The sequence below is a fragment of the Hyperolius riggenbachi genome, chromosome 5 (assembly GCF_040937935.1).
Source record: "Hyperolius riggenbachi isolate aHypRig1 chromosome 5, aHypRig1.pri, whole genome shotgun sequence".
Taxonomy (NCBI): Eukaryota; Metazoa; Chordata; class Amphibia; order Anura; family Hyperoliidae; genus Hyperolius; species Hyperolius riggenbachi.
This window is the reverse complement of record NC_090650.1, coordinates 356,129,071-356,153,972: the sequence shown is the minus strand read 5'-3', so window position 1 is coordinate 356,153,972 and position 24,902 is coordinate 356,129,071. Positions and strand designations below refer to the sequence as shown.

The 24,902-nt window shown below is 46.1% G+C and overlaps 1 protein-coding gene across 3 annotated transcripts in view; it reads right to left on the bottom strand.

Moving 5' to 3' along the window:
- CSPP1 (centrosome and spindle pole associated protein 1) overlaps positions 1 to 24,902 on the bottom strand; it is a 106,813-nt gene that overhangs the window by 35,097 nt on the left and 46,814 nt on the right. For all 3 annotated transcript variants that reach the window (XM_068237464.1, XM_068237465.1, XM_068237466.1), the window contains 8 exons: positions 22,458 to 22,861; positions 21,631 to 21,720; positions 20,967 to 21,059; positions 19,152 to 19,240; positions 18,774 to 18,870; positions 18,529 to 18,586; positions 11,667 to 11,956; positions 4,272 to 4,390 (listed from right to left, as the gene is read on the bottom strand). In XM_068237464.1, coding sequence (XP_068093565.1) covers positions 4,272 to 4,390; positions 11,667 to 11,956; positions 18,529 to 18,586; positions 18,774 to 18,870; positions 19,152 to 19,240; positions 20,967 to 21,059; positions 21,631 to 21,720; positions 22,458 to 22,861 — 1,240 coding nt within the window. The remainder of the gene's footprint in view (positions 1 to 4,271; positions 4,391 to 11,666; positions 11,957 to 18,528; positions 18,587 to 18,773; positions 18,871 to 19,151; positions 19,241 to 20,966; positions 21,060 to 21,630; positions 21,721 to 22,457; positions 22,862 to 24,902) is intronic.

Here is a 24,902-nt window from a genome sequence, read left to right as displayed (position 1 = left end):
GGAGGGGGCGTGGAGAGGGTGTGTATAACTTTTACCTATCACAGCAGATCAGCACATTCCTGCCTGAGCCGACAAAGCTGACAAAGGAAAGAAGATTAGATTATATAACAGAGATAATACAGCCACTGTGCAACTAGGAAAGGCTGCAGTAAGTCAGACCACATTAGAACAGGTATAGGAACTTATAGAATAGAAGAAATAAGGCTGAAAATGTTGTTACAGAGTCTCTTTAAGAAGGAGGCTCTACGCTGCAGTCTCCTGGGCTGACCATTGAAATGCTAGCCTCCATGCACCTTTATTCCTACGTTTCAAAGGTGTGAAAGGCAGTGGGGAGTTGGAATCGTAGGAGTAAACGGAACATGGAGGCTAGTATCGTGAAGCTCAGCCCGGGAGACCGTGCAGGGTAAAGGCCGCTTCTTTAATCTCTGCCTGACAGCTTTAAAGCTGGAGGAAACTGGGAGTGCAAGTTTGAATACATTTGTATTGCTTACATACAGCACTGCACAAGGAGTTTTTTTTCATTAAGGCCTAGGTTACCACACAAACTGATGCCCTACTGGAGTATGCATATATGACATCTTTTGAAAGCAGAAGTAGAAATTAAATTGAGAAAAATTGATGACATATTTGGAAAAGATCCAACACATTCACCTGGAGTCCAGAGGTGGTGAGGGGAACCTATTAAATGCCCCTAAAGCCTCGTACACACGCTGTACAGGGAACGACGGGTCCGTCAGACCCTCCCACTGGGCCGGCGTTCCAGCGACAGTACAGCGTGTACAGTCTGTCTGCAGACTGATAGGGATGTTTCTGAACAATCCACTGAGCGGATCGTTCAGAAACAGCCTCTGCCTGACAGACTGTACACACGCCGGACTGTCGCTTGAACGCCCGCCCAGTGGGAGTGTCTGACAGACCTGTCGCTCCCTGTACAGCGTGTGTACGAGCCTTTACGCTTGTTTGTATACTGTCATTCGTAGTCTAACCAACTCTGTTAGTTTCATTCCAATTTGGGTGATTGTTCACTGTAGTGGAGGAATTGTTAGACGATCTAAGGTGAAGTACTGTCTGACATATCAACATTTCCCAAGTAAGAGACATTCACTCAAACAGAAACGCACCCAAGCAGAAATCGACCATTTTGGATATTGAAATATTATACACATTAGATTAGAGATTGTATCAATCCGTGTCTGTATTTATAATTGAGATCCCACGAGTAGGGGCTTGTTATATTCGATTTTTATATTGTTTTATTTACACATTCATATTGGTTTTAAGGTTGGTGTATATGGTTTACTGAGTCTAAGCTATTGTAGTAGTAGTAGTAGTAGTAGTTGTAGTAGTAGTACAGGGGTCTCAAACTCGCGGCCCGCGGGCCATTTGCGAGCCCTCGATACAATATTTTGTGGCCCTCACCGGCAAAAGCTTCCTTATAGTTCGCTTCAGTGCTCCCAAGTAATCCGCTGCATCCCCGCCGCTAAACAAGGGCTGCAGAACCCCCAAATCGCCCGGGGGGCAATCCGCCGGCATTTCCTGGAAGGGGCAGATCTTTCAGCTTCAGCTCTGCCCTTCCTGACGTCAATCGCCGAACGGATCGCCGCCTCTCCCCGCCCCTCTCTGTGAAGGAAGAGTGAGGGGGCAGGCAGAGGCGGCGATGCGCCGCGATTGTGAAATTCCTTATGCGGCCCAGCCTCATCCTCACTGTGCCTCCTGCGGCCCCCCAGGTAAATTGAGTTTGAGACCCCTGTAGTAGTAGTAGTAGTAGTAGTAGTAGTAGTAGTAGTAGTAGTAGTAGTAGTAGTAGTAGTAAATAGTGAAGCCTGTAGCACTGTATACACTATGCACTGACAGTGTGAAAATACATACTCTACACTATGGAAAACAGGTGAAGGAAGTGTTGTAAGATGTTAAAATATAGCACTACGTGATGGAATCATGGTTCCTCCAGATACACTTGGAAAGAGAATGAAGTATTTTTTGATATAAAGATCATGGAACAGAATAGTCGTTTCATGCTTTTCCAGTTGACTCCTCCAGATGATAGGTCAAATGGATAGAAGTTTGTTTTGTAGGGAAAATTAGAACCATAAACTACAATGCCAAATCTTCTGTTGGAGGCTATGGGAGATGTAAACAGCTAATAGGCGATTCATAGCATTATTGTCCATTCAACACTGAGAAATACGTTTGGTGAGGTGTCAGGAACCGGCCCGCGGCACGCCTGCGTATACGGTTTCCGACTGCGGGTTTGACCAGATCAAGCGGGGAACAGCCTTATTCAAGCTACAGACAAGGCTGGACCCCTCAATTGCTCCTTACTGCCACCACTAGCTGCTGCTAGAACCGTCCACTCTGCGGTCGAGTGCTCAGCGCGCAATCCGCGTTTTCGTATTCGTGTCAGCTTTGCGCTTTAGGCCGAATACGGGAACGCCACGCACACACACACACACACAGTTGCAATCTTACACTGTAGTGAAGCAAAACCACTAACAGTCGTTCCGAACTATACTGTTAGCCACTCTGCTGTCGAGCTACTCGCACTGGCGTTTTCGTACGTTGGGTCAGCTGCGCGCTTTAGGCCAACGTCTGACAAACACCCCACACACAATGCTATTACAATCTTATACGGTAGGGTTGCTCAAACATACACTTAGGCATGGACTTATACATAGTTGCACTTCAGTCTCTTCTAGACTATGAGTGTTAGTTTAGTACAGCAGAAGTCAAGCTTATTAAATAACAATTTAATATTCCAGGAAAAAAAAATGGAACAATGCAGAAAATAATATATACAAAAGATGTACAAAAAACAAAGTAAAAAAAGTTAAAAAGTAAAAGTTACAAGATACACCCAAGGACAGTTGCGTAAAATAAACGGGGGGGGGGGGGAAAAGAACGTTACCAGCGTAGGTTAGAACGTTGTTGTCGGGAGCACGCCGTTTTTCGACCAGGAGTCGAGATCATCCCTAGCTATGCGCTATCTCCAGGAGAAGATCCCTGCGACTGTCCTGGACCAACTTAAATAGTCCGAAGTGTCCCCTGGGGCATTTAATGTCCAGCCCCCAGGAACTAATGCAATCTCCTAGATTGTGACATCACAGAACGCTTGTCATATTCTTCCTGTGATCTGCAAACTTCAAAGGGTTCCTGTTTTAGCTTTTTGAAGGTTGCAGATTTCAACAGGTAAGATTGTATCCTAACAGACATCAAAAGGCTTCTCTACTCTAGGTGAAAACTTGATTAAGGCTTCCTCAACAGTCCAGACAAAAGGGGATCGTTACCTAATTACCTGTATCCTTGATGGCCAGAGGAACTGTATGCTAATGTCCAAGCTCGCTGCTTCCAGAGGAATTTAATGCAAACATAGGTCTATTGACACATTAGCAAATCCATTCAGAAGTTCCTGCTCTCCTGTTCACAAATGTACTATATACAATTAGTAGCTTCCCCCAAAGCCAGACTTGCTTGTAGCAGGCATACACATCTGAATTACACAGCAGACAGGAAAATGAAAAAATATGGCTTCGGTGCGATACCATACGGCGGCTATATTCTGCATATTACCGTACATATCATCCTCACCCCAATATATCCTCACATGAGGAGCTGGTTATTTAACACAATAGAATAGGTAAACTTACATGTTTGTACATGATAGGGAGAAATGGCAGCACATCCAAAACCAGGTTGCATCTGAATGGCTTACCAGCAAGATGGCGTTCAGAGCCTCTTAAAGGCATAAATGCACCCAACTGCATCTGAAACAGGTGCTACAAATTTACACTAATAGAGGATGTTAGCTTCCAAAACAGTTTGCATGCAGAGTATTCCATACTAGACCCTTCCACCGTAGTGAGGTCATCCTATTGGAATGGACGCTAACCTCTATTTTAAAAAGTCATGCAAACTGTTTTGGGAGCTAACATCCTCCATTAGTGTAAACTTGTAGCACCTGTTTCAGATGCAATTGGGTCCATTTATGCCTTTAAGAGGCTCCACACACCTCTTGCTGTTATGGTAAGTCATTCAGATGCAGCCTGGTTTTGGATGCGCTGCCATTTCTCCCTATTGAGGAGTTAGTTAATAAAATGTAAGGTGGGAGCAACAATCAAAATATCTAAGTACAGGTCTTTTGCCTTGATTGTTAGGAATAAGAGAGAGATCTGAGTATGTAAAGCCATCCTAATTGCAATATTTCATCCTTGATGTACACGCTCTCTACTGAGATTCACAACAACATACACAACACCAATAGAACTATGCCTTACAGTAGGCCAGATTTGGATCCAACGGGTTCCTGGCACCATAGTAGTAATAAGCGTCATCATAAGGTGTTCGGTAATTGTCCACCAAGACTGGTGGCTGAGGTGGAGGAACAGCTGAAATCCTGCAACAACGAGAAATGTTTCAGTTACTATTGCCACTAACTTTAGTTCAACAAACGGATCCTGCACTCTTAAGGTGGACACTAACGATACAATTTGCCAGACGATAGTTTACAAACAATTCTTCACATGAGCGATCGGAAATTATCGTTTTGGGACCACTAATGGACAAAAAGCATTGCGTACATTTTTATGCATTCCCGCTAGTCCCGGAACATTAACACATACATTTTTACGCATTACCGGTTCAATGCGTAAAAATGTATGCATTGAACCAGTAACGCGTAAAAATGTATGTGTTAATGTTCCTGGACTAGCGGGAATGCGTAAAAATGTACGCAATGCGTCCCAGCAAACTCCGAGGTCGGCAAGCTGCCAGCGGGGGACTGGAGCAGCAGTGAGTGACTACGAGGGCACAGGATGGCTGCATGGGGCTGGTAGATGCCCCAGGTAAGTGAAACTCTTTTTTATTTTGCTTGGACATTCCCTTTAAGAGTGTTGAATATTGGAGTTAACTTATACATGACATGTATTCGAGTATATATGGTAATATCTTTTTCAGGTCCCAATATACATTTGAGCATAATAAGGAGGCACAGAGATTTTTTTTTATTGATAAAAAACAAACAAACAAACAAACAAAAAAAAAACAAAAATGGTTTGTGCCTGCATGACTTGAGTGAATTTAGTTACCACCTCTCTTCCTTTTACTTACCGTATATACTCGCATATAAGCCGACCCGCATATAAGCCGACCCCCCCACTTTTGCTTAACAAACCAGTAAAAAATGATTGACCCCCATATAAGCCGGAGGTAGGAAATGCTGGCCACCTTATTCCCCTAGTGTGTCCCAGTATAGCTAGTATAGTGCCCAGTATAGCTAGTATAGTGCCCAGTACAGCTAGTATAGTGCCCAGTACAGCTAGTATAGTGCCCCAGTACAGCTAGTATAGTGCCCCAGTACAGCTAGTATAGTGCCCAGTATAGCTAGTATAGTGCCTCAGTATAGCTAGTATAGTGTCCATTATAGCTAGTATAGTGCCCAGTGTAGCTAGTATAGTGCCCATTATAGCTAGTATAGTGCCCAGTGCAGCTAGTATAGTGCCCAGTGTAGCTAGTATAGTGCCCATTATAGCTAGTATAGTGCCCATTATAGCTAGTATAGTGCCCATTATAGCTAGTATAGTGCCCCAATATAGCTAGTATAGTGCCCCATTATAGCTAGTATAGTGCCCATTATAGCTAGTATAGTGCCCAGTGCAGCTAGTATAGTGCCCCAGTATAGCTAGTATAGTGCCCATTATAGCTAGTATAGTGCCCAGTGTAGCTAGTATAGTGCCCATTATAGCTAGTATAGTGCCCCAATATAGCTAGTATAGTGCCCCATTATAGCTAGTATAGTGCCCATTATAGCTAGTATAGTGCCCCAATATAGCTAGTATAGTGCCCCAGTATAGCTAGTATAGTGCCCCAGTATCGCTAGTATAGTGCCCCACTATCGCTAGTATAGTGCCCCACTATCGCTAGTATAGTGGCCAGTGTAGCTAGTATAGTGCCTATTATAGCTAGTATAGTGCCCCAATATAGCTAGTATAGTGCCCCAATATAGCTAGTATAGTGCCCCATTATAGCTAGTATAGTGCCCCATTATAGCTAGTATAGTGCCCCAATATAGCTAGTATAGTGCCCCACTATCGCTAGTATAGTGCCCCAGTATCGCTAGGTAGTGCCCCAGTGCCCACCCCCGCCTCCCCTCTCCCCCGCGGCCGCCGCTGCTTTTACCTTAGCAGGCGCCGCTTCTTCTATTCCCCTCCTCTCTGGCTCCGTAGGACAGCAGCACTCTTCACGGTGGCTGCTGTGATCAGACAGGAAGCAGCGAAGAGCGCGGCTTCCTGTAGCGGCGGTTGCTATGGGAACCGCTCTCTCTCTCTACTGCAGCCGCCGTGAAGAGCGCTGCAGTGATTTACGGAGCCGGACAGGAGGGGAATAGAAAAAGCGGCGCCGGGCAGGTAATTGCAGCGGTAGCGGCGGCCGCGGGGGGCGGGCGGGGTGACAGTGCGGGGGGCTCGGACCACCAGCACCAGACTCGCATACAAGCCGACCCCCCAACTTTTGACCCCCTTTTTGGGGGTCAAAAATTCGGCTTGTATGCGAGTATATACGGTATGTTCTATCTACATGAATCATGGAATAATACTTTCAAACCAAGTCAGACTAAGCTTATAATTCACTATTTATTAGCAATAATCAAACTAAAACTCTACATACTGATACACACACACACACACACACACACACACACACACACACACACACACTGTATAAGGACAGAAGATAATAATAATAACAACAACAACTAATTAAATAAATAGTAAGAAGAAGATCATGCATTCTTACATAGTTACATAGTTATTTTGGTTGAAAAAAGACATACGTCCATCGAGTTCAACCAGTATAAAGTACAACACCAGCCTGCTCCCTCACATATCCCTGTTGATCCAGAGGAAGGCGAAAAAACCCTTACAAGGCATGGTCCAATTAGCCCCTAAAGGGAAAAATTCCTTCCCGACTCCAGATGGCAATCAGATAAAATCCCTGGATCAACATCATTAGGCATTACCTAGTAATTGTAGCCATCAATGTCTTTCGATGCAAGGAAAGCATCTAAGCCCCCTTTAAATGCTGGTATAGAGTTTGCCATAATGACTTCCTGTGGCAATGCATTCCACATCTTAATCACTCTTACTGTAAAGAACCCTTTCCTAAATAAATGGCTAAAACGTTTTTCCTCCATGCGCAGATCATGTCCTCTAGTCCTTTGAGAAGGCCTAGGGACAAAAAGCTCATCCGCCAAGCTATTATATTGCCCTCTGATGTATTTATACATGTTAATTAGATCCCCTCTAAGGCGTCTTTTCTCTAGACTAAATAAACCCAGTTTATCTAACCTTTCTTGATAAGTGAGACCTTCCATCCCACATATAAATTTTGTTGCTCGTCTCTGCACCTGCTCTAAAACTGCAATATCTTTTTTGTAATGTGGTGCCCAGAACTGGATTCCATATTCCAGATGTGGCCTTACTAGAGAGTTAAACAGGGGCAATATTATGCTAGCATCTCGAGTTTTTATATCCCTTTTAATGCATCCCAAAATTTTGTTAGCTTTAGCTGCAGCTGCTTGGCATTGAGTGTAATTATTTAACTTGTTGTCGATGAGTACTCCTAAGTCCTTCTCCAAGTTTGATGTCCCCAACTGTATCCCATTTATTTTGTATGGTGCTAGACCATTAGTACGTCCAAAATGCATGACTTTACATTTGTCAACATTGAATTTCATCTGCCATGTATGTGCCCATTTAGCCATCCTATCCAGATCCTGTTGCAATATAACACTATCTTCCTGAGAGTTGATGATTCTGCACAATTTTGTATCATCTGCAAAAATAGCAACATTGCTCACTACTGCATCTACTAGGTCATTAACCACCCTAGCGTTCTGGACGAGCTGAGCTCGTCCAAGAAAAAGTTGCTGTTAGTGTTTCAGACGAGCTCAGCTCGTCCAGCGCTTTCCCCACTCACGCGCGTGATTTCGTCCGCCTTCCCTGTGCTGCTGCGGCTGCTGCGGGGCTCCCTCTCCCTCCTGCTGGGCTCTGAACGCCGGTCCCAGGCTCCCCCGATCCTCCGGTCCCCGCTCCCCTCTTCTCTCCGTAATTCTCCGGCAGTCAGTGAAGATGGCGTAGCCCAGCCACTTCCTCTGACGCCGGCTCCTGCGCCCCCTAGTGTCCGTCGCGGCGACAGCATCATTAGATTACATAGGGAAACAAACTCTATGTAATCCAATCATGCTAGTGTAATTCAAAAAGTTGTTTGCACAAACACAAACACCTGTCAGCTCTCAATAAAAGCCCTGAACCGTTACTGCCTCTCCCTCTTTCAGAGTCCCCAGCGTCCAGTGTTAGTCTGTTGTCAGCTATCATCTGTGATTTCTGTGCGATTTCTGTGCGATTACTGCTTTTTTCCAGCCTTAGCTTCGTTCATATTACTGTCAGATTGCGTATTGCTTTCCGTCTTTTTCAAGACGCTGTGATCCCTGTGCGTTTGCTTTTGCTGTTTTTTTTTTTTTTTTTTTTTTTTTTTTGTCGCTGCCTGTGACCCCGTACCCTGCTTGGGGTCATGGCCTCATCCTCCCGGAGGCGTGTGCGTGACGAGGAGTTGCTGGATGTCCTCGAGGCAAACGACAGCGAAGACGAGCTCCTAGAGGAATCGACAGACAGCGAGGTTCCCGGTAACCTGTCTTCGGAGACGGAGACCAGTGATGAGGAAGCCGAGGAGCCAGTGACGGTCGCACGCACCTGGTGTGAGCTGGGGAGCCCCACTCAAGCTCCGCCACCCAGGTTCCCCTTCACAGGGGCACCCGGGCAGAAGATCGCGTGCGACGAGAGTCCGCTGTCCTTTCTGGAGCTCTTCCTGACTGATGACGTCATCCGCAAGATCGTTGAGGAGACGAATCGCTATGCAGCGCAACATCAGCAGGAATCTTCTCTACCCAGGTTCTCGCGGAGCAGGAAGTGGGAACCTGTGACCAGCAACGACATCTGGGTGTTCCTGGGGCTCGTCATCCTCCAGGGAGTTGTTGGTAAGCCACTGCAGAAGTGGTACTGGACCACTAATAAGATCCTCAGTACGCCCTTCTTTGGATCTGTTATGTCCGAGCCACGGTATACCCTCATCATGAAGTATTTGCACTTCGGAAACAACGAGGAGTTTGATGAGGCCACCCATCCCGCACCCAAGCTGAAAAAAATTTGGGACATATACCAGATGATTGTTGCGAACTTCAAGGCTGTGTATGTTCCAGATCGCGACATCACGGTTGACGAAAGCCTCATGGCATATAAGGGGAGACTGAGCTGGGTGCAATTTATTGCATCAAAAAGGGCACGCTTTGGGGTGAAGTCGTTTATGCTCTGTGAGGCCAACTCCGGGTACATCTGGAACTCTGTAATTTACACGGGCAAAGGCACCAAATTTGCCCCTCAGTTCAGCCAGTTTGGGTGTGCCACCTCCTCTGTCCTAACCCTAATTGAGCCATTGCTGGATCAGGGGTACTGCCTGACGACAGACAATTTCTACAGCTCCCCTGAACTTTTTGATTACCTGGTCCAGCATAAAACCGATGCCTATGGTACCTTGAGGGCTAATCGTCGCAATCTGCCGCCGGCCTTTTCTGCCAGAAAGCTGAAAAAGGGGGAGGTCGTTGCCTGGCAGAAAGGCAAAATGATGGCTCTAAGGTGGAAGGACAAACGTGATGTATGTGTCCTCAGCACTATTCATAATGCCGAGACTGTCCGCACCACCAACAGGAGTAAACAGGAGGTGGATAAACCCAAAGCCATACTGGATTACAACAACACTATGGGGGGTGTGGACAGGGCTGATGGAGCCATGACCTTCTATCCGGCTGTCCGCAAGCAGCAGCGGAAATATTATAAAAAAAATTTCCGCCACTTACTTGAGCAGTGCTTGTGGAATGGCTATGTGCTATACAAGAAAAGCTGTGTAAGGCCTGTACCCCACCATGACTTTGTCTGGCAGCTGACGGAAGCAATCTGCATGAAGTACCCCCCACCACAGTCAACATCTAGACCGGGGCGCAGGGCATCATATGTCGTGAATCCGGCACGGCTTTCAGGGAGACACTTTGTGGAGTACTTGCCACCGACCCCACAGAAAGCAAACCCTACAAGAAGGTGCGTTGTTTGCTGCAATAAGAAGGACAAGGATGGCAAAAAGATGCGGAAAGAGACCCGCACTTACTGCCCAGATTGTGACGTGCCACTTTGCGCATTACCATGCTTCAAGATCTACCACACTAAAGAAGTGTTCTAAAGTACACTTGTACCCTGTATAATTTTGTTTCTGCCTTCATTTATTTATTTCTGCATTGATTTATTTATTTCTGCATTTTCTTTATATTTCTGCATTGAGGAAAAATGCAAGGTATTTCAGTTAGTTATTAATAAATTTTATTTTATTTTTGACAAGAATTAGTGTTTGACACTTATACTCAGAATGTATACTAAACTCTTGCTTGGCTCATTTTGGTAAGTTACAGGAAAAAAGGTGCTGAAAATTAAATGTACCGCTTTTTGCACAGAAATCCTTGGGAATCAGAACGCCGAGGTGGTTAATAAATAAATTGAAGAGCACTGGACCCAGAAAAGACCCCTGTGCGACCCCACTGCTAACAGTCTCCCATTTTGAGTACGATCCATTGACCACAACTCTTTGTTTTCTGTCTATTAGCCAGTTCCCTATCCATGCACACAGACTCTTACCCAGTCCTTGCATCCTCAACTTTTGCACCAGACTTTTGTGGGGAACAGTGTCGAAGGCCTTTGCAAAGTCCAAGTATATCACATCTACAGCATTCCCTATATCCATATTAGCATTCACTACCTCATAAAAGCTGAGCATGTTAGTCAAACAGGACCTGTCTTTAGTAAACCCATGTTGATGCTGAGAAATAAGATTATTTTCTACTATGAAGTCATGTATAGCATCTCTTAGTAAACCCTCAAATAGTATGCATACAACTGATGTTAAGCTTACAGGTCTATAATTTCCTGGATCTGATTTTTTGCCCTTCTTAAATAATGGGAAAACGTGGGCTGTACGCCAATCCACTGGGACTCTGCCAGTTGCAAGAGAGTCACAAAAGATAAGATAAAGGGGTTTATCTATAACTGAACTTAATTCCCCTAGGACCCGAGGATGCATGCCATCCGGGCCAGGTGCCTTGTCTATTTTTAATTTATTTAGTCTTGCCTTCACTTCTTCCTGCGTTAAGTATTTAATATTACAGTTAGAAGATTGAGACTCTTCTGCCTCTGTAATTTTCAACAGTGCTGTTTCTTTTGTGAAGACAGAAGCAAAGAAAGCATTTAATAACTCTGCCTTACCTTGGTCATCCACCATTGAGTTCCCACCCTAATCCTTTAGGAGTCCTATACAGTCAACCTTTCTTTTTTTAGAGTTAATGTACTTGTAAAACTTTTTTTGGGTTAGATTTGATATCCCTAGCGATTTGTTTTTCAGCTTCAATCTTTGCCTGCCTAATTTCTTTTTTGCAATTTTTATTGCACTCCTTATAATTGCTTAGTGCAGCCTCGGTCCCCTCCTGTTTTAAGACCTTATAGGCATTCTTTTTTCTCTTCATTTTATCTTTAACCTTTCTATTCATCCATAGATTATTTTTTAATTGATCTCATAGTTACCTGGGTGCAACTATTTCCCCGAGAACATTGGATATCCCTCGATGGAACTCCTCGTGTCCTGGATTGATGACTCCAGGATATGCATTGCCAGTGATGGTCGGGTCAGGAACCGGCGCCTGGAAGGCAACTCTTGGTCTTTCAGGTGGAACCTTCTCTTCAATGACTGGTTTAGTCTCGGCCCTTCTGCCTGTCTTCTCCGAGTCAATCAGAACTCCGGGTCGATAAGGAACATTTCTGTAAGGCATGTCCTGCTGACGATTTATTGCCCCGAACTGCCTCAACCTGTCCGGCTATCAAGAAAGAGAAAACACCTAATTTTCAATATAAATTCACACTAATATTGCTGTATAATTATAAAAAGATACTGTAAAAGCATTTCCAGTAAGTAAAATCACAATGTGTATTGTGTATGCACAATGATGGGAAAAAAATATTTGCCTCCATCCACATTCACCCCATTATCGTACATTTTCAATAATGGGTGCATCCTGAGCTTTAGACCCCTTGCACACTGCAACACACCGCGCTACTCTTCCCCGACACAATGGCTATGCAAATCTATGGAGTGGCGGTGGGTCGGAAGATTACCAATCGCCCCAATGCCAACGCAAAGCCTGCAGCGAGTTACCACATGATCCGTGCCTACCGCACGGATTATGCAGTAATGCAAGACAATGGGCGACGCAGGCTGTGTGCACGATGGGACCACAGCACGCATGCACTGACCAATGGGAATCCCAGTACGTCACTAACCAGTGGGTGGGCGAATCACCGCACCGTAGTGTCATATGAAGGTCGATTTCTGCGGTGCTTGCACCGCATTGCTAATATTAGGTGTGAAACCGGCATTAGGTCTAATGAAATGTTACAGAAAGGTAGCCCAGATAAATACCTTCTTCAGCTCTAGATTTTAATTTTGTTAACATAAACTCTGTCAGTACTGCTGCATCTAAATCTAATGCACACTTATAGATGGCCCCCAGCTCCGACCATCAGAAAAATCCCATTCAGATCAAATCTGGGATGCACTGCATCGATTTCTAGTAGATTTGATCAGATATCAAATTGGCCAGATAATATCAATGGGGAAAAAAAAAAAAATCAATAAGTGCATGGACACCCTAAAGGAAACCTAAACCGATGTAAACAAAAAAAGTTTAACTTACCTGAGGCTTCTACCAGCCCCCTGCAGCCATCCTGTGCCCTTGCAGTCCCTCACGGCTTCTCCAGTCCCCCGCCGCCAGCTAGTTTAGTTTTTGCCGACTACGAGTCGGCGGGCCGCCACGCGTATCTTTGCACGCATTCCCGCGTGGCGGCCCACCTACTCGTAGTCGGCAAAAACGAAACTAGCTGGCGGCGGGGGAGTGGAGAAGCCGTGAGTGACTGCAAAGGCACAGGATGGCTGCAGGGGGCTGGTAGAAGCCCCAGGTTACATCGGTTTAGGTTTCCTTTAACAGTATACTGAAGCTCACCGTGAGGGTGACTTATCCCCCCAGAGATTTTACATAGGAAATAGTATGGTTTTGATTTTCTAAAGCTGAAGAATAGTTGGAAAATGTCCAGGATCCATCAACGGTAGCTTGGATATTCCTATTTCAGTGTTTGTTTTTTTGTTTTTTTACTGTAATTTAACATAGAAATAGGAATCTGTAATATAGGCATGGACTCACACTTTCTTCTCCTACATAGACCTACAATCTAAACCAACTGTTTTGGCACCAGCAAAATACCTACCTTAAATTCCAATCAATACCTGTATTATATATTCCAGCCCCTCCCTAGCATTTGTTGTTTCATCCCTGCACTGACTTCTCTTAGCACCCCATTTCTAGTTATTTTCATACCCTCACTCAAATAGGCAGTAGTGACATGAGAACTTAGAATTCTTTGGGCTTGATTCACTATCCGGCGCTAAGTGTTAGCGCCAGAGTGAAAAGCCACTTAATGCCCGAAATGTATCTTTGCACGTATTAACAGCAGCGCAAAGCTACATCGCGCACAGGACCGCCCACATCGCGCGCAGCGCGGCTGGCCAGTATAAGTGCGCGGTGCGACGATGACGTCGCACCCGCTGCCCTGTAAACGTCGTACCCGGTGTGACAAAAACGGCGCATCGGGTGCCCCGAAGCGGCACATTCATGCCCCGCTTGGGGGCACCCAATGCACCGTTTTCGTTGCACCAGGTGCGATGTTTACAGGGCAGCGGGCGCGATAACGTCGCACCCGCTGCCCTGTAAATGTTGCACCCGGTGCGACGAAAACGGTATCGCACCCGCTGCCCTGTAAACGTTGCACCAGGTGCGACAAAAACGGCACATCGGGTGCCCCCCAAGCGGGGCATGAATGTGCCGCTTCGGGGGCACCCGATGTGCCGTTTTCGTTTACAGGGCAGCGGGTGCGATGTTATCATTGCACCGCGCACCAATACCGGCCAGCCACGCTGCACGCGATGTGGGTGGTCCTATGGGCACAAACCACCTAACGCTGTGGTTTGCGCCCACAAACTGTTAAGGCCTCCTAACCGGCTTAGGGCCGGTTAGTGAATCGAGGCCCTTGTCTGGATCCTACAACCTTCTACACTCCTGGAATTACATATACCCTCCCTAATTCCCCACCACTGGTTATCTTCACCCCAACCACTCAACATATGCTAGCTGCACACAATGCAATTTCCAGACAGATTGATGGGTCAAAAAGATCATTTCTAATATGTCCGATTTGCTCTTGATTGATAACAAGACTGATTGATTTTGTGCAGTAGTGATCTGAAAATCAGGAGTAGATCGGACATATTGGAAATTATTGATTCAACCCATCGACCTGACGGGAAGACCATAAGGCCAATCATACCAAACATTGCTAATGAACTCCTTACTGCTACATCCAGACGCTCTACTCAAGCCTTCTAGAGCATAAATCATTTTCTGACCCACTCTGTCCTTTCCACCAAATAATAATGATCAGAGATCTAATTTACCCAGGTCTCCTGTGTCAGAGGCAGAGCCCTTAACCAGTACACTATTCAGCCACGCAGTGGTTAAGGGCTCTGCCTCTGACACAGGAGACCTGTGTTCAAACCTCAATGCAGAGATCCAATTTACATCTATCATATGGTTCACTAGAGATGTGTGTTTCTAGCAGGCAGACCTACCCTGCCTCGAGACCACTGTTTGTGCATTTGTTTTGAAGAATTATAAATCCATGCAGGTGTTAAAACATGCGTAAATCTATCTTGCTCAAACGACTACATGCATGCAAGGAAACCGTTAATGTAAGAAAATGTGAAATTTTAAAATATAGCCACAAAGAAATAAAGCATTTAGCATTTCAGAGAACAAAAACAGGTTGCTTTACCTCTTCTTCATTTGGCTAGAAAAAGCATTTGAGGACAATTAGCAAAATAACCATTTTAATGTAAAACACAATACACTAGAACTCAAAGTGTCATATTGTATCAATCTGGAACCTAGTCTATGTATAGCCTTAGTTAGGTGACTTATACATCAATGTAGGCAATTCAGTTAGTACTCCCATCATAACGTGGGACTTTCAGTAATGTCTATGTAAACTCAGGTAAAGGCAAATGCTGGGGAGGAGTCAAACACTGGGATACCTTGGCCTATAGACAGAGGCGCCTGGTACACCAGGCCGACCAATGGTCACCTGGAGCCCTGTGCGGGGGGGGGGCATTGTCCCATAGCCCTGCTCTCCCTGGCAGCGTGGGAGTTGTACAGCATGGAACATGATCAGGGGAGCTGCGCGCCGGAGGCCTGGAGGAGAGGAGTCTTCTGCAGGTGACAATGTTTTTCTTTAAAGGTGCCTCAGCCTCACTAGCACCAGGGCAATTATAGCTAGAGATCAGCATTAGCGTTTCACCAGAAAATAATATATATTCATATATTTTCTTTCCTAGTGAAACGATGCCATATTACGATTATTTTCTGGTAAAATGCTGTTGCATTACAAATATTTTCTGGTGAAACGCTAACACATTACTATTATAATCTGATGAAAAGCTGCGCATTACAATTATTTTCTGATGAAACGCTGCGCATTACGATTATTTTCTGGTGAAACGCTGAGGCATTACGATTATAGACTTCCCTAGATACAAAGCAGTCTTCTCACCCAGTCTACCAAACCTAATACATACCGTATATACTCGAGTATAAGCCGAACGTTTGAGACCAAAAAAGTGCCCCAAAAGTGGGGGTCTCGGCTTATACTCGAGCCATAAGCAGATTTCGCCCCTTCCTGTACCATCCACCGCAACATTAAAGACCGCAGCTGCATATGCAAAGCGGTGGTGCTTCTGTGATCAGTGTCTGCGCTGTCTCTCAAGTGCTACTGAAAAACTGGTGGACTGTAAACTCCTGCCTGCCAAAGCAGATATCTAGCATAGCTTTTTGTGGTCCCCCCCCCCCCCCCCCCCAGCTGCCCTAGCTTATCTCTGTGTGGTCCCCCCGAGTGTCCGATCAATTGGCATATGTACAGTATGGTACTTGTAGTTCCATTTCTCCCGGTTACCGGCCCATGCAGTGATGATCGCATACACCGCGTACTCCCGCCCACCGGAGCAGACGTCCTAGCATACCTCTGTGTGGTCCCCCGAGTGTCCTATCCCCGCATATGTAAAGTACGGTACTTGTGGTTCCTTCCATCCCGGTTACCGGCCCGCGCTGCAAAATTTTCTAAGCAGTTTGCTAACCGCATGTTCGTCGCTAGGACACCCTCTAGTGGCGCCTCTTATCATGTGCGCCACTGTGAGGTCATAGCAACGAGCCTGCAGCTAACAAGCTTCAGAGGGAATTTCACAGTGCGGGCCGGTAACCTGGAGAGATGGAACCCACAAGTACCATACTTTACATATGCGGGGGATAGGACACTCGGGGGACCACACAGAGGTATGCTAGACGTGATCACCATGCTGTACGTGATTATGTGATCACCACAGCATGGGCCGGTAACCAGGAGAGATGGGACGACAAGTACTGTACTGTACATATGCGGTGGGATAGGACACTCAAAGGGGGGACCAGTAAAAGGTATGCTAGAAAGTCTGGTCTGGCAGGCTGGAGTTTACTATATGAAATCACTACAGTGCAGGCCAGTAACCAGGAGCAACAGAAGCACAAGTACTGTAAATACCGATATGCTGGGGGATACTGGGACACTTGGGGGGGGGGCACAAAGTGGTATGCTATAACTTCTGATCTGGTAGGCAGGGGTTTACAGGACTACCAAAGTTTACCAGTAGCACTCAGAAACAATGCAGACACTAATCAGAAAAATACAGAAACAAGTACTGGGCAACTAAAGTTTGTAACTAGGACTGTATGTATGTGATTGCAATCACACAATGCTTTGTTCTGCACCATAGGGCCACTGCATTTCTCACCCTCAGCTTATTCTCGGGTCAAGCATTTTTTCCCATGTTTTTAGGTAAAAGTTGGGGGGGGGGGGGGGGGGGGCGGTCGGCTTATACTCTAGTATATACGGTACATTTTTCATTTGTAAACTTCCTAGGGAAAAAAATGTTTTACCTTCTCCCCAGAGATGCCCTCTCATAACATCAGATATATTTTAAAAAGGCAACTAACTACTCCCTAAGAACTGAAACTGAAGGGCCCCCCTGGTACCCGCAAGTGTATAAAGCAATGTACATGGCAAGTACAAGGCTTGATACCCTTGTGAGTACCAAGGAGGAGGCAAGTTGCTTGGGGGAATCGGAACCTGATCCCTTGGGCGACATTGTATAAACGCAGGCTAGCGACATACTCTGTTACTTTATGGTGGGGGGAGAGGAGGGGAGTGAGAGGGACTTCATACGAGAGCAGTGTGAGTCGGAGAACAATGCTCTCACCCACGATCACCCAAATCGATCTGCCAGGCAGGTCACTGGCTAAGGCATCAGGGGCCGCTGTACAAATGCTGGATTCTCGGCAGAGGAGGTCAGTCGCTTCGGCCAGCTTTCATCTAGCATGTGTATGGGGTTTTAGGCCCGGTTCACATTAGAAGAAATGAGCCAAACTGATCCGGTAAGCGGATCCGGTCTCCGCTTCACTGGATCTTGATGGCTCTGTGCACACTGGCAAACTGATCATGAAAACAGATCTGATCACCGATCGATCGGTTTTCACTCCGTTTGCCTTTAAATACATTCCTAAGGTCAGCGGTAGAGGCTTCCTCTTCTTGCGCTGTGACTACACAGCCATCATGTGACTAGTCACATGACGCGTCATGTAGTCACATGAGATAAAAGAAGATGGAAGCCTCTACCGCCAGCCTTTAGGTATGTATTTCGGCCCTGTTCACCCTCCCTCACCCTCCCGCCTCTCAGGTTCGCGTCCCCATACCCCCCGTGGAATGGTCTGTTTCTTCACTGGTGTGAAGAAACGTTCTGTTCCCCATTGCCCCCAATGCAACAGCAGCATTTTTTTTCCCGTTCCATTCTGCTGGGCAGAACGGTCCAGAAAATTAGGGAAAATTATGTATATAACGGATCCGTACCAACGGACGCATTTGAACGGTTAACGAATAGGTTAACATTGGATCCTTTCATATCCACATCCGTTTGTACAGTATACGTTCCGCTTCAGGTCCCCAAAAAAACGCAGATGTGAACCAGGCCTAAGAAACACTTCCTGATCCAAGCAGTTAAGATAAATCATCCTAATACATAAATACAGCTAATACCAAGACACTGCAGCAAGACAACTAACAACCTTATGCATAATGATGAACACAGCTAATAATGCAGTACTTCAAGTGAATCCACACATGCAAAGCAATGGCAGAGCAGTGCAGAGCCATTACAAGGCGTTTTACACATTAGCTAAGCATCAGAGACAATTCTACTCACCTGTTTCTCAGGATCTATCGCTCCAGTAGCCGCAACCTTCAGCTCCAGCTCTTTCTCCCTGGAAAAGGTTGTATAGAACAGATAAGACGCTAGTTTACTATACTAGCCTAGCCCCGTCCCTCCCCAGCTTCACTATGGTGCCGACGTTCCCATGTCATCATTTCTACAACTTCTGTCAGTCCATTTTCAATGTCTTTTAATGCTGTTTTTCTGTTTTGGAATGAAGGTAAAAAACAGATTAGTACCGTCTTTTGTTTCTCTGTTGTTCAGCCATTTGCTCCATTAATTCCTGCCTGTAGCGTTCCTTCCGCCTCTTCTGGGCCTCGTCTTTATCAGAACCACCTAAGAGATAGATAACATATAATAAAGTATATTTGCATTCAATAACCACCAAACCAATCATTTCTAATTTAAATTAATATTTATTTGGTTTGATTGGTTCAATCTGTTAAAAAAACAGATCTGCTGGGACCAACGTGAGGAAAATGTACAGCATGTGCGTGCCATAAAAGTTTGCATACACATTTGTGTAAATGCAATATATAAAAACACATAATTAAAACGATATCAACTTAATTGGAGGTAAAGATCTATGTTCAGCATAGTATAAGGTTAGCCCATACCAAGTAGAAGACCCGTGGAAAAGGTTTCTTCCTTAATATTTGCAGACTTGGACCGCTCTGTAGGCTGCATTGGGATATCCGCTTTTGGCCTAGGAAGTTTCAGCACAAAAATTACAATGTTAGCTCAAAGTCATTTTAACAACACATTGCTACATTATCAGAATCTCAAAATATAAAAAGAAATGATACAAATCACAGAACAAGTACAGACCAACAGGTATAAACTTCTTGCTGAAGACAAATGTGGACACAGTATCTGCCAATATGCATAATTCAAATCAGGGCGCTTGGAAAAAAGGACGCAGGGTATAGCCAACATTTTATTGGTACTTATCCGTTAGCCGGGCGCATCCGGCAGGTGGCGCTGCTGTTGCTAATTTCAATCATACAAGCTTCACGTAACAAAACTGTGATTGTAACCGCCGCAGGTGGTGCTAATTGTATTACTAGTTGACGTAACAATATGTATATTAAAAAAGTGAGTTAATTAAATGACAATGTCCCCTCAGAGTCGATCTGTTACATTGCCGCCGGCTTCGTGTCTCGCTGTCCTCCCCCCTTGGCCTCTCTCCTACAGAACACTGGCAGCTTTGGGGATACTCATGTCCCCCCAGAGTCGTTCGTCGCAATAAAACAAGCAGGATTCCCTGCCGCGACGAACGACTCTGAGGGGACACGCATGTGTCCCCCCCCCCCCCCCCTCCCAGCGTTCTATAGGAGAGAGGGCAAGGGGGGAGGAGAGCGAGACACGAAGCCGGCGGCTTGATCTGTTACATTGCCGCCGGCTTATTTGTCATTTAATTAACTCACTTTTTTAATATACATATTGTTACATCACCTAGTAATACAATTAGCACCACCTGCGGCGGTTACAATCACAGTTTTGTTACGTGAAGCTTGTATGATTGAAATTAGCAACAGCAGCGCCACCTGCCGGATGCGCCCGGCTAACGGATAAGTACCATTTTATTATATTGTATACTAGTAAAAAGGCCCGCCCGTTAAAAAAACGCGCACATATGCGTCCCGCTTGCTCGTTCCCCACCACTGTCTGAAGTATATGCACACAGGGAGCTGCTTGCTTGGCAGTTGGAAAAAGCTGTTAAAGGGACTCCGAGCTCAGCCAAAAAATAAAAATTGTACTCACCTGGGGCTTTCTCCAGCCCAGTGCTGGTCGGGAGGTCCCACGACGGCGTCCTGGCTCCTCTCCATGTCCCCGCTCCGGAATGGCTGACCGGCCGCAGCCCGGGCGACACTCGGCCGAGTGTCGGGCTGCTCCTTCCGCGTATGACGCGGCTGACGTCACACGCCGGCCGCCTCGCGTCATCACGGCGGCCGGCGTGGCAGTACTGCGCATGCGCGTTTAAAGCGCGCATGCGCCGTACTGCCATGCAGGCCGCCGTGATGACGCGAGGCGGCCGGCGTGTGACGTCAGCCGCGGAAGGAGCAGCCCGACACTCGGCCGAGTGTCGCCCGGGCTGCGGCCGGTCAGCCATTCCGGAGCGGGGACATGGAGAGGAGCCAGGACGCCGTCGTGGGACCTCCCGACCAGCACTGGGCTGGAGAAAGCCCCAGGTGAGTACAACTTTCATTTTTTGGCTGAGCTCGGAGTCCCTTTAACTACACACAGCAAACTGTCAGATCCGGCCCTGTGTCCTAACTGCCCTGGCTGCGCACATGCGCAGTACAAAAAAGCCAGGGACACACAACCATTCAGTTGATGACGCAGGGACACTTGCATATTGTATAGGATGAATGACATTTGGATTATTAATTGTGAAACCATTACAAGCTGAGACAATGCCATCCCTTTACCTGCTCCTTGTAAGAGAAGTGAGTGGCCTCCGATTGGACGGTTCCCTGAAATCATCTTCATAAACAACTGGAGTTTCCCGATCTCGTCTGTCTCTGTAAGGTGAGCAGAGTACACCTGTAACTTTCCCACATCTACTGACTACACCCAGATGCATTAATACCACACATTCTTGCCCAGCATAGCTAGAAATACCACGTCATAACACTCAGCTGTTGCCTAGACACAAGGGCCCGCTGATTAGTAAATGCCAATGCAAGGGGGTTGGGAAATATTCTCTCTAGCCCTACCTTAATAAACATGTTCCAATTACAGTGCTATCCCATCTTAAAAGGGACAATCCACTTTTATTAAATAAAATTGCCATAATTCAAGCCTTCCTTCATAATTGCCTTCCTTCAAGCCAGAAGGAGGAAGTGCGGTAGTGAGTGGTGGTACACGTCACATACGTTGCACGTGAGGGGAAGGATATACATAGGATCCCACGGACTTCTGGGTAAGTTAACCCCCCGTCTCCCGCGGTCACACCTGCATTCATTAAGATTTCAAATCAGAGTAGCTACAGAGCCGTAAATACTTGGAAGCCCATCCCTGTTTGAAAGTGTAAGTAGATGTCAGTCTCCATTTAGGTGCATTTTATAATTCAAAATAAAACTATTTTCCCACCTGTGATCAGCTCTTTCCACTTGTAAATATGAGGTTTGATCTGGTCTGTAGTCATAGCTTTCTAAAGCCTCACCACGTCGAGGTGGAGCTCTGCAAAAGAATGACAACCACTACAGCTTTATTAATGAAACTGATTGAGACAGGGAAGTCAGAATTCTGTGCAACAAAAAAGCAGAGGGATATGGGGGAGATAGGAGGACATATCTGCAGACTGCTCTTTATACCATCCTACAACTCAATAGCAGCGTAGTATGCCTAAACCAGAAATTGAATATGAAGGATTTTTTTTTTTAAGAGAAACTATAAAAAAGTGATTATTTTTTTTTGTAACAAAATAAATAAATAATTAGATGTCGGCAGTTTACATCCTGGCTATAACAGGAGCGCCCAGAGGAAACCCACACAAACCTGGAAAGACTAAACTACCTCCATGCAGATAGAGTCCTAGCTCATATTTGAACCTGCGACCATAGCAGTGCAATGTAAGACTTGCGTAAGCCTCACACACCTGGCAACAAAAACCAGTAAATAAAATTTCTGGATCATAAAAAAACGGCAGTATTATTCCTTTCAGCTTATTATCATCTTCTGCAGCTATCAACATCACTGAATGTTGGCGACGATTGTAACTGCATCAGTCCCCTGAACTTCTCCAGGGACAGTCCTGATACTTCAATTTTTTTTCTCTACATGGATGGAAAGGGGGGGGGGCTCCATTTTATAGAAGTCAGGACCTCTGTTCACTGTGCTTATGAGGTTGCAAGGTTCTCCGAGCACACAGGTTCCCTTTAATGATAACTAAACACACACAGGGTTGCACAGAATACCTTTCTGGAGCAAGTTTGTATCTCACTGGTCTTCTCTCCACTACGTCTTCATCATGTCTACCTCTGAGGTATACGGGTTCATTATCAGGAGCAACAGTAAACCTCATAGGTCTTCTTTCTACTTCATAATCGACTGCACTTTGTCGAGGTCGATCAATGACATCAGGGTCCATTTCAGATCGCCGTGGTTTTTTATCCTCCTCTGCTCTATAAACAACCTGAACCTCGGTCTCAGGCTGAACCCTCCTGTTGAGTCTCTCTGCCTCAGCTCTTCTTTTACTGAGGAGCTGCTCATACGCCTCCATGGAGGTGTAGGCGTCCTTTTTCGGGAGGCCATGATCTCTGTGGGTCACTGGAGCTTCTGAGTATTGTTCGTGCTTCGCTCTGTTCTGTGCTTTATCATGCTGTTATCCAGAAGAGAACATAAATGTAAATGTATTACAATGCACAGTTTAATACCACAAATACAATAGTGTGAGCATAATAATAATACTGTGCATTGCAGCAGGCACCACAAATGCGTGGGCTACAGCAGCAGGCACCACACTTGCGTTGGCTACAGCAGCAGGCACCACACATGCGATGGCTACAGCAGCAGGCACCACACATGCAATGGCTACAGCAGCAGGCACCACACATGTGAAGGCGCCAGCAGAAGGCACCAAACATGTGATGGCTACAGCAGCAGGCACCACACATGCGATGGCTACAGCAGCAGGCACCACACATGCGATGGCTACAGCAGCAGGCACCACACATGCGATGGCTACAGCAGCAGGCACCACACATGCGATGGCTACAGCAGCAGGCACCACACATGCGATGGCTACAGCAGCAGGCACCACACATGCGATGGCTATAGCAACAGGCACCACACATGTGAAGGCGCCAGCAGAAGGCACCAAACATGTGATGGCTACAGCAGCAGGCACCACACATGTGATGGCTACAGCAGCAGGCACCACACATGCGAAGGCGCCAGCAGCAGGCACCACACGTGATGGCTATAGCAGCAAGCACCACACATGCGAAGGCGCCAGCAGCAGGCACCACACATGCGAAGGCGCCAGCAGCAGGCACCACACATGCGAAGGCGCCAGCAGCAGGCACCACACATGCGAAGGCGCCAGCAGCAGGCACCACACATGCGAAGGCGCCAGCAGCAGGCACCACACATGCGAAGGCGCCAGCAGCAGGCACCACACATGCGAAGGCGCCAGCAGCAGGCACCACACATGCGAAGGTGCCAGCAGCAGGCACCACACATGCGAAGGCTACAGCAGCAGGCCCCACACATGCGAAGGCTACAGCAGCAGGCACCAGACAAGCGAAGGCGCCAGCAGCAGGCACCACACGTGGTTGGTTGCCTTTCAGAAGAACTCTGCCCGTGAGTACACCATCTTTATTTTCTGATTGATTCCTTCTTAAAATTACTACACTAGCAACGGCTTCAGTATTTGTCTCTAGGTGACCTCAAGACTCCAACCTAACATCTGAACATCTAGTGATAAGAAAGTGTTTTGCAACAGAAAATGCACTATTCCTCTGATGAACAGGCTGTTTTTTTGTGTTGAATTTTATAGTTAAGCCTCTAAATTGCAAGATGACTTGTGTGCTATTAATACACACCATAGCAAACTGTTTAACAAAGGTGAATTACCAGAAAGCATATGTATGCAAACATAAACCTTACGGCATATAAACTGAACTGATTTTTAACAGAGATATTGGAAACGGAGTCCAAAATGACCCTAGGTTACATGCAATATGCTACCACAATTTTACTGAATGCTTTTTAGCTCTTTATCCTTTCATTCACTTTGTGCCCCCTCTGCCTCCATTATTGCATCCCCGTTATGACACTCCCTACATTAGGTTCTTATTGTGCTCCACCCATTATTGTGCCCCTGTTATGATGCACACACTCCCATTACAGTGCTCCTGTTATAGTGCTTCGCCCATTATTGTGCCCCTGTTATGGTGCACCCTCCCCCACCACACACACTTCATAGTGTCCATGTTATGCAGCTAAATCTGCTATAGCGCCCTTGTTATGCTGCTCCTCTGGTTACTGTGCCCCTATTTATAGCGCTCCTGCTATGTTGCCTGCTATAATGCTCCTTTCATGGTGCTTAGCTCCAGACCTAACCTTGCAGCGTGCACATTCATGTTAGTGTCTCTGAAGCTCCACTTCAGTGCAAAAGGCAGCAGCTGAGAGGAGTGGAGTTCCAGTAGTTCAAGAAAAGGCAAGAATCTATATAATTTCTTCTGGTACACTCTGTATGCATACTTTGGGGGGTGAAGCTATACAATCACATCCGCATGCTTTGCACATGCCTTGAAAGGGTAGATGGGCGTTGCAGGGTAGTGGTGTTGTTCGAATTCAGCATAGCCGATTTGAAACACACAAATACTCTGGTCTGCCACAGTTCAGCACCAGACAAG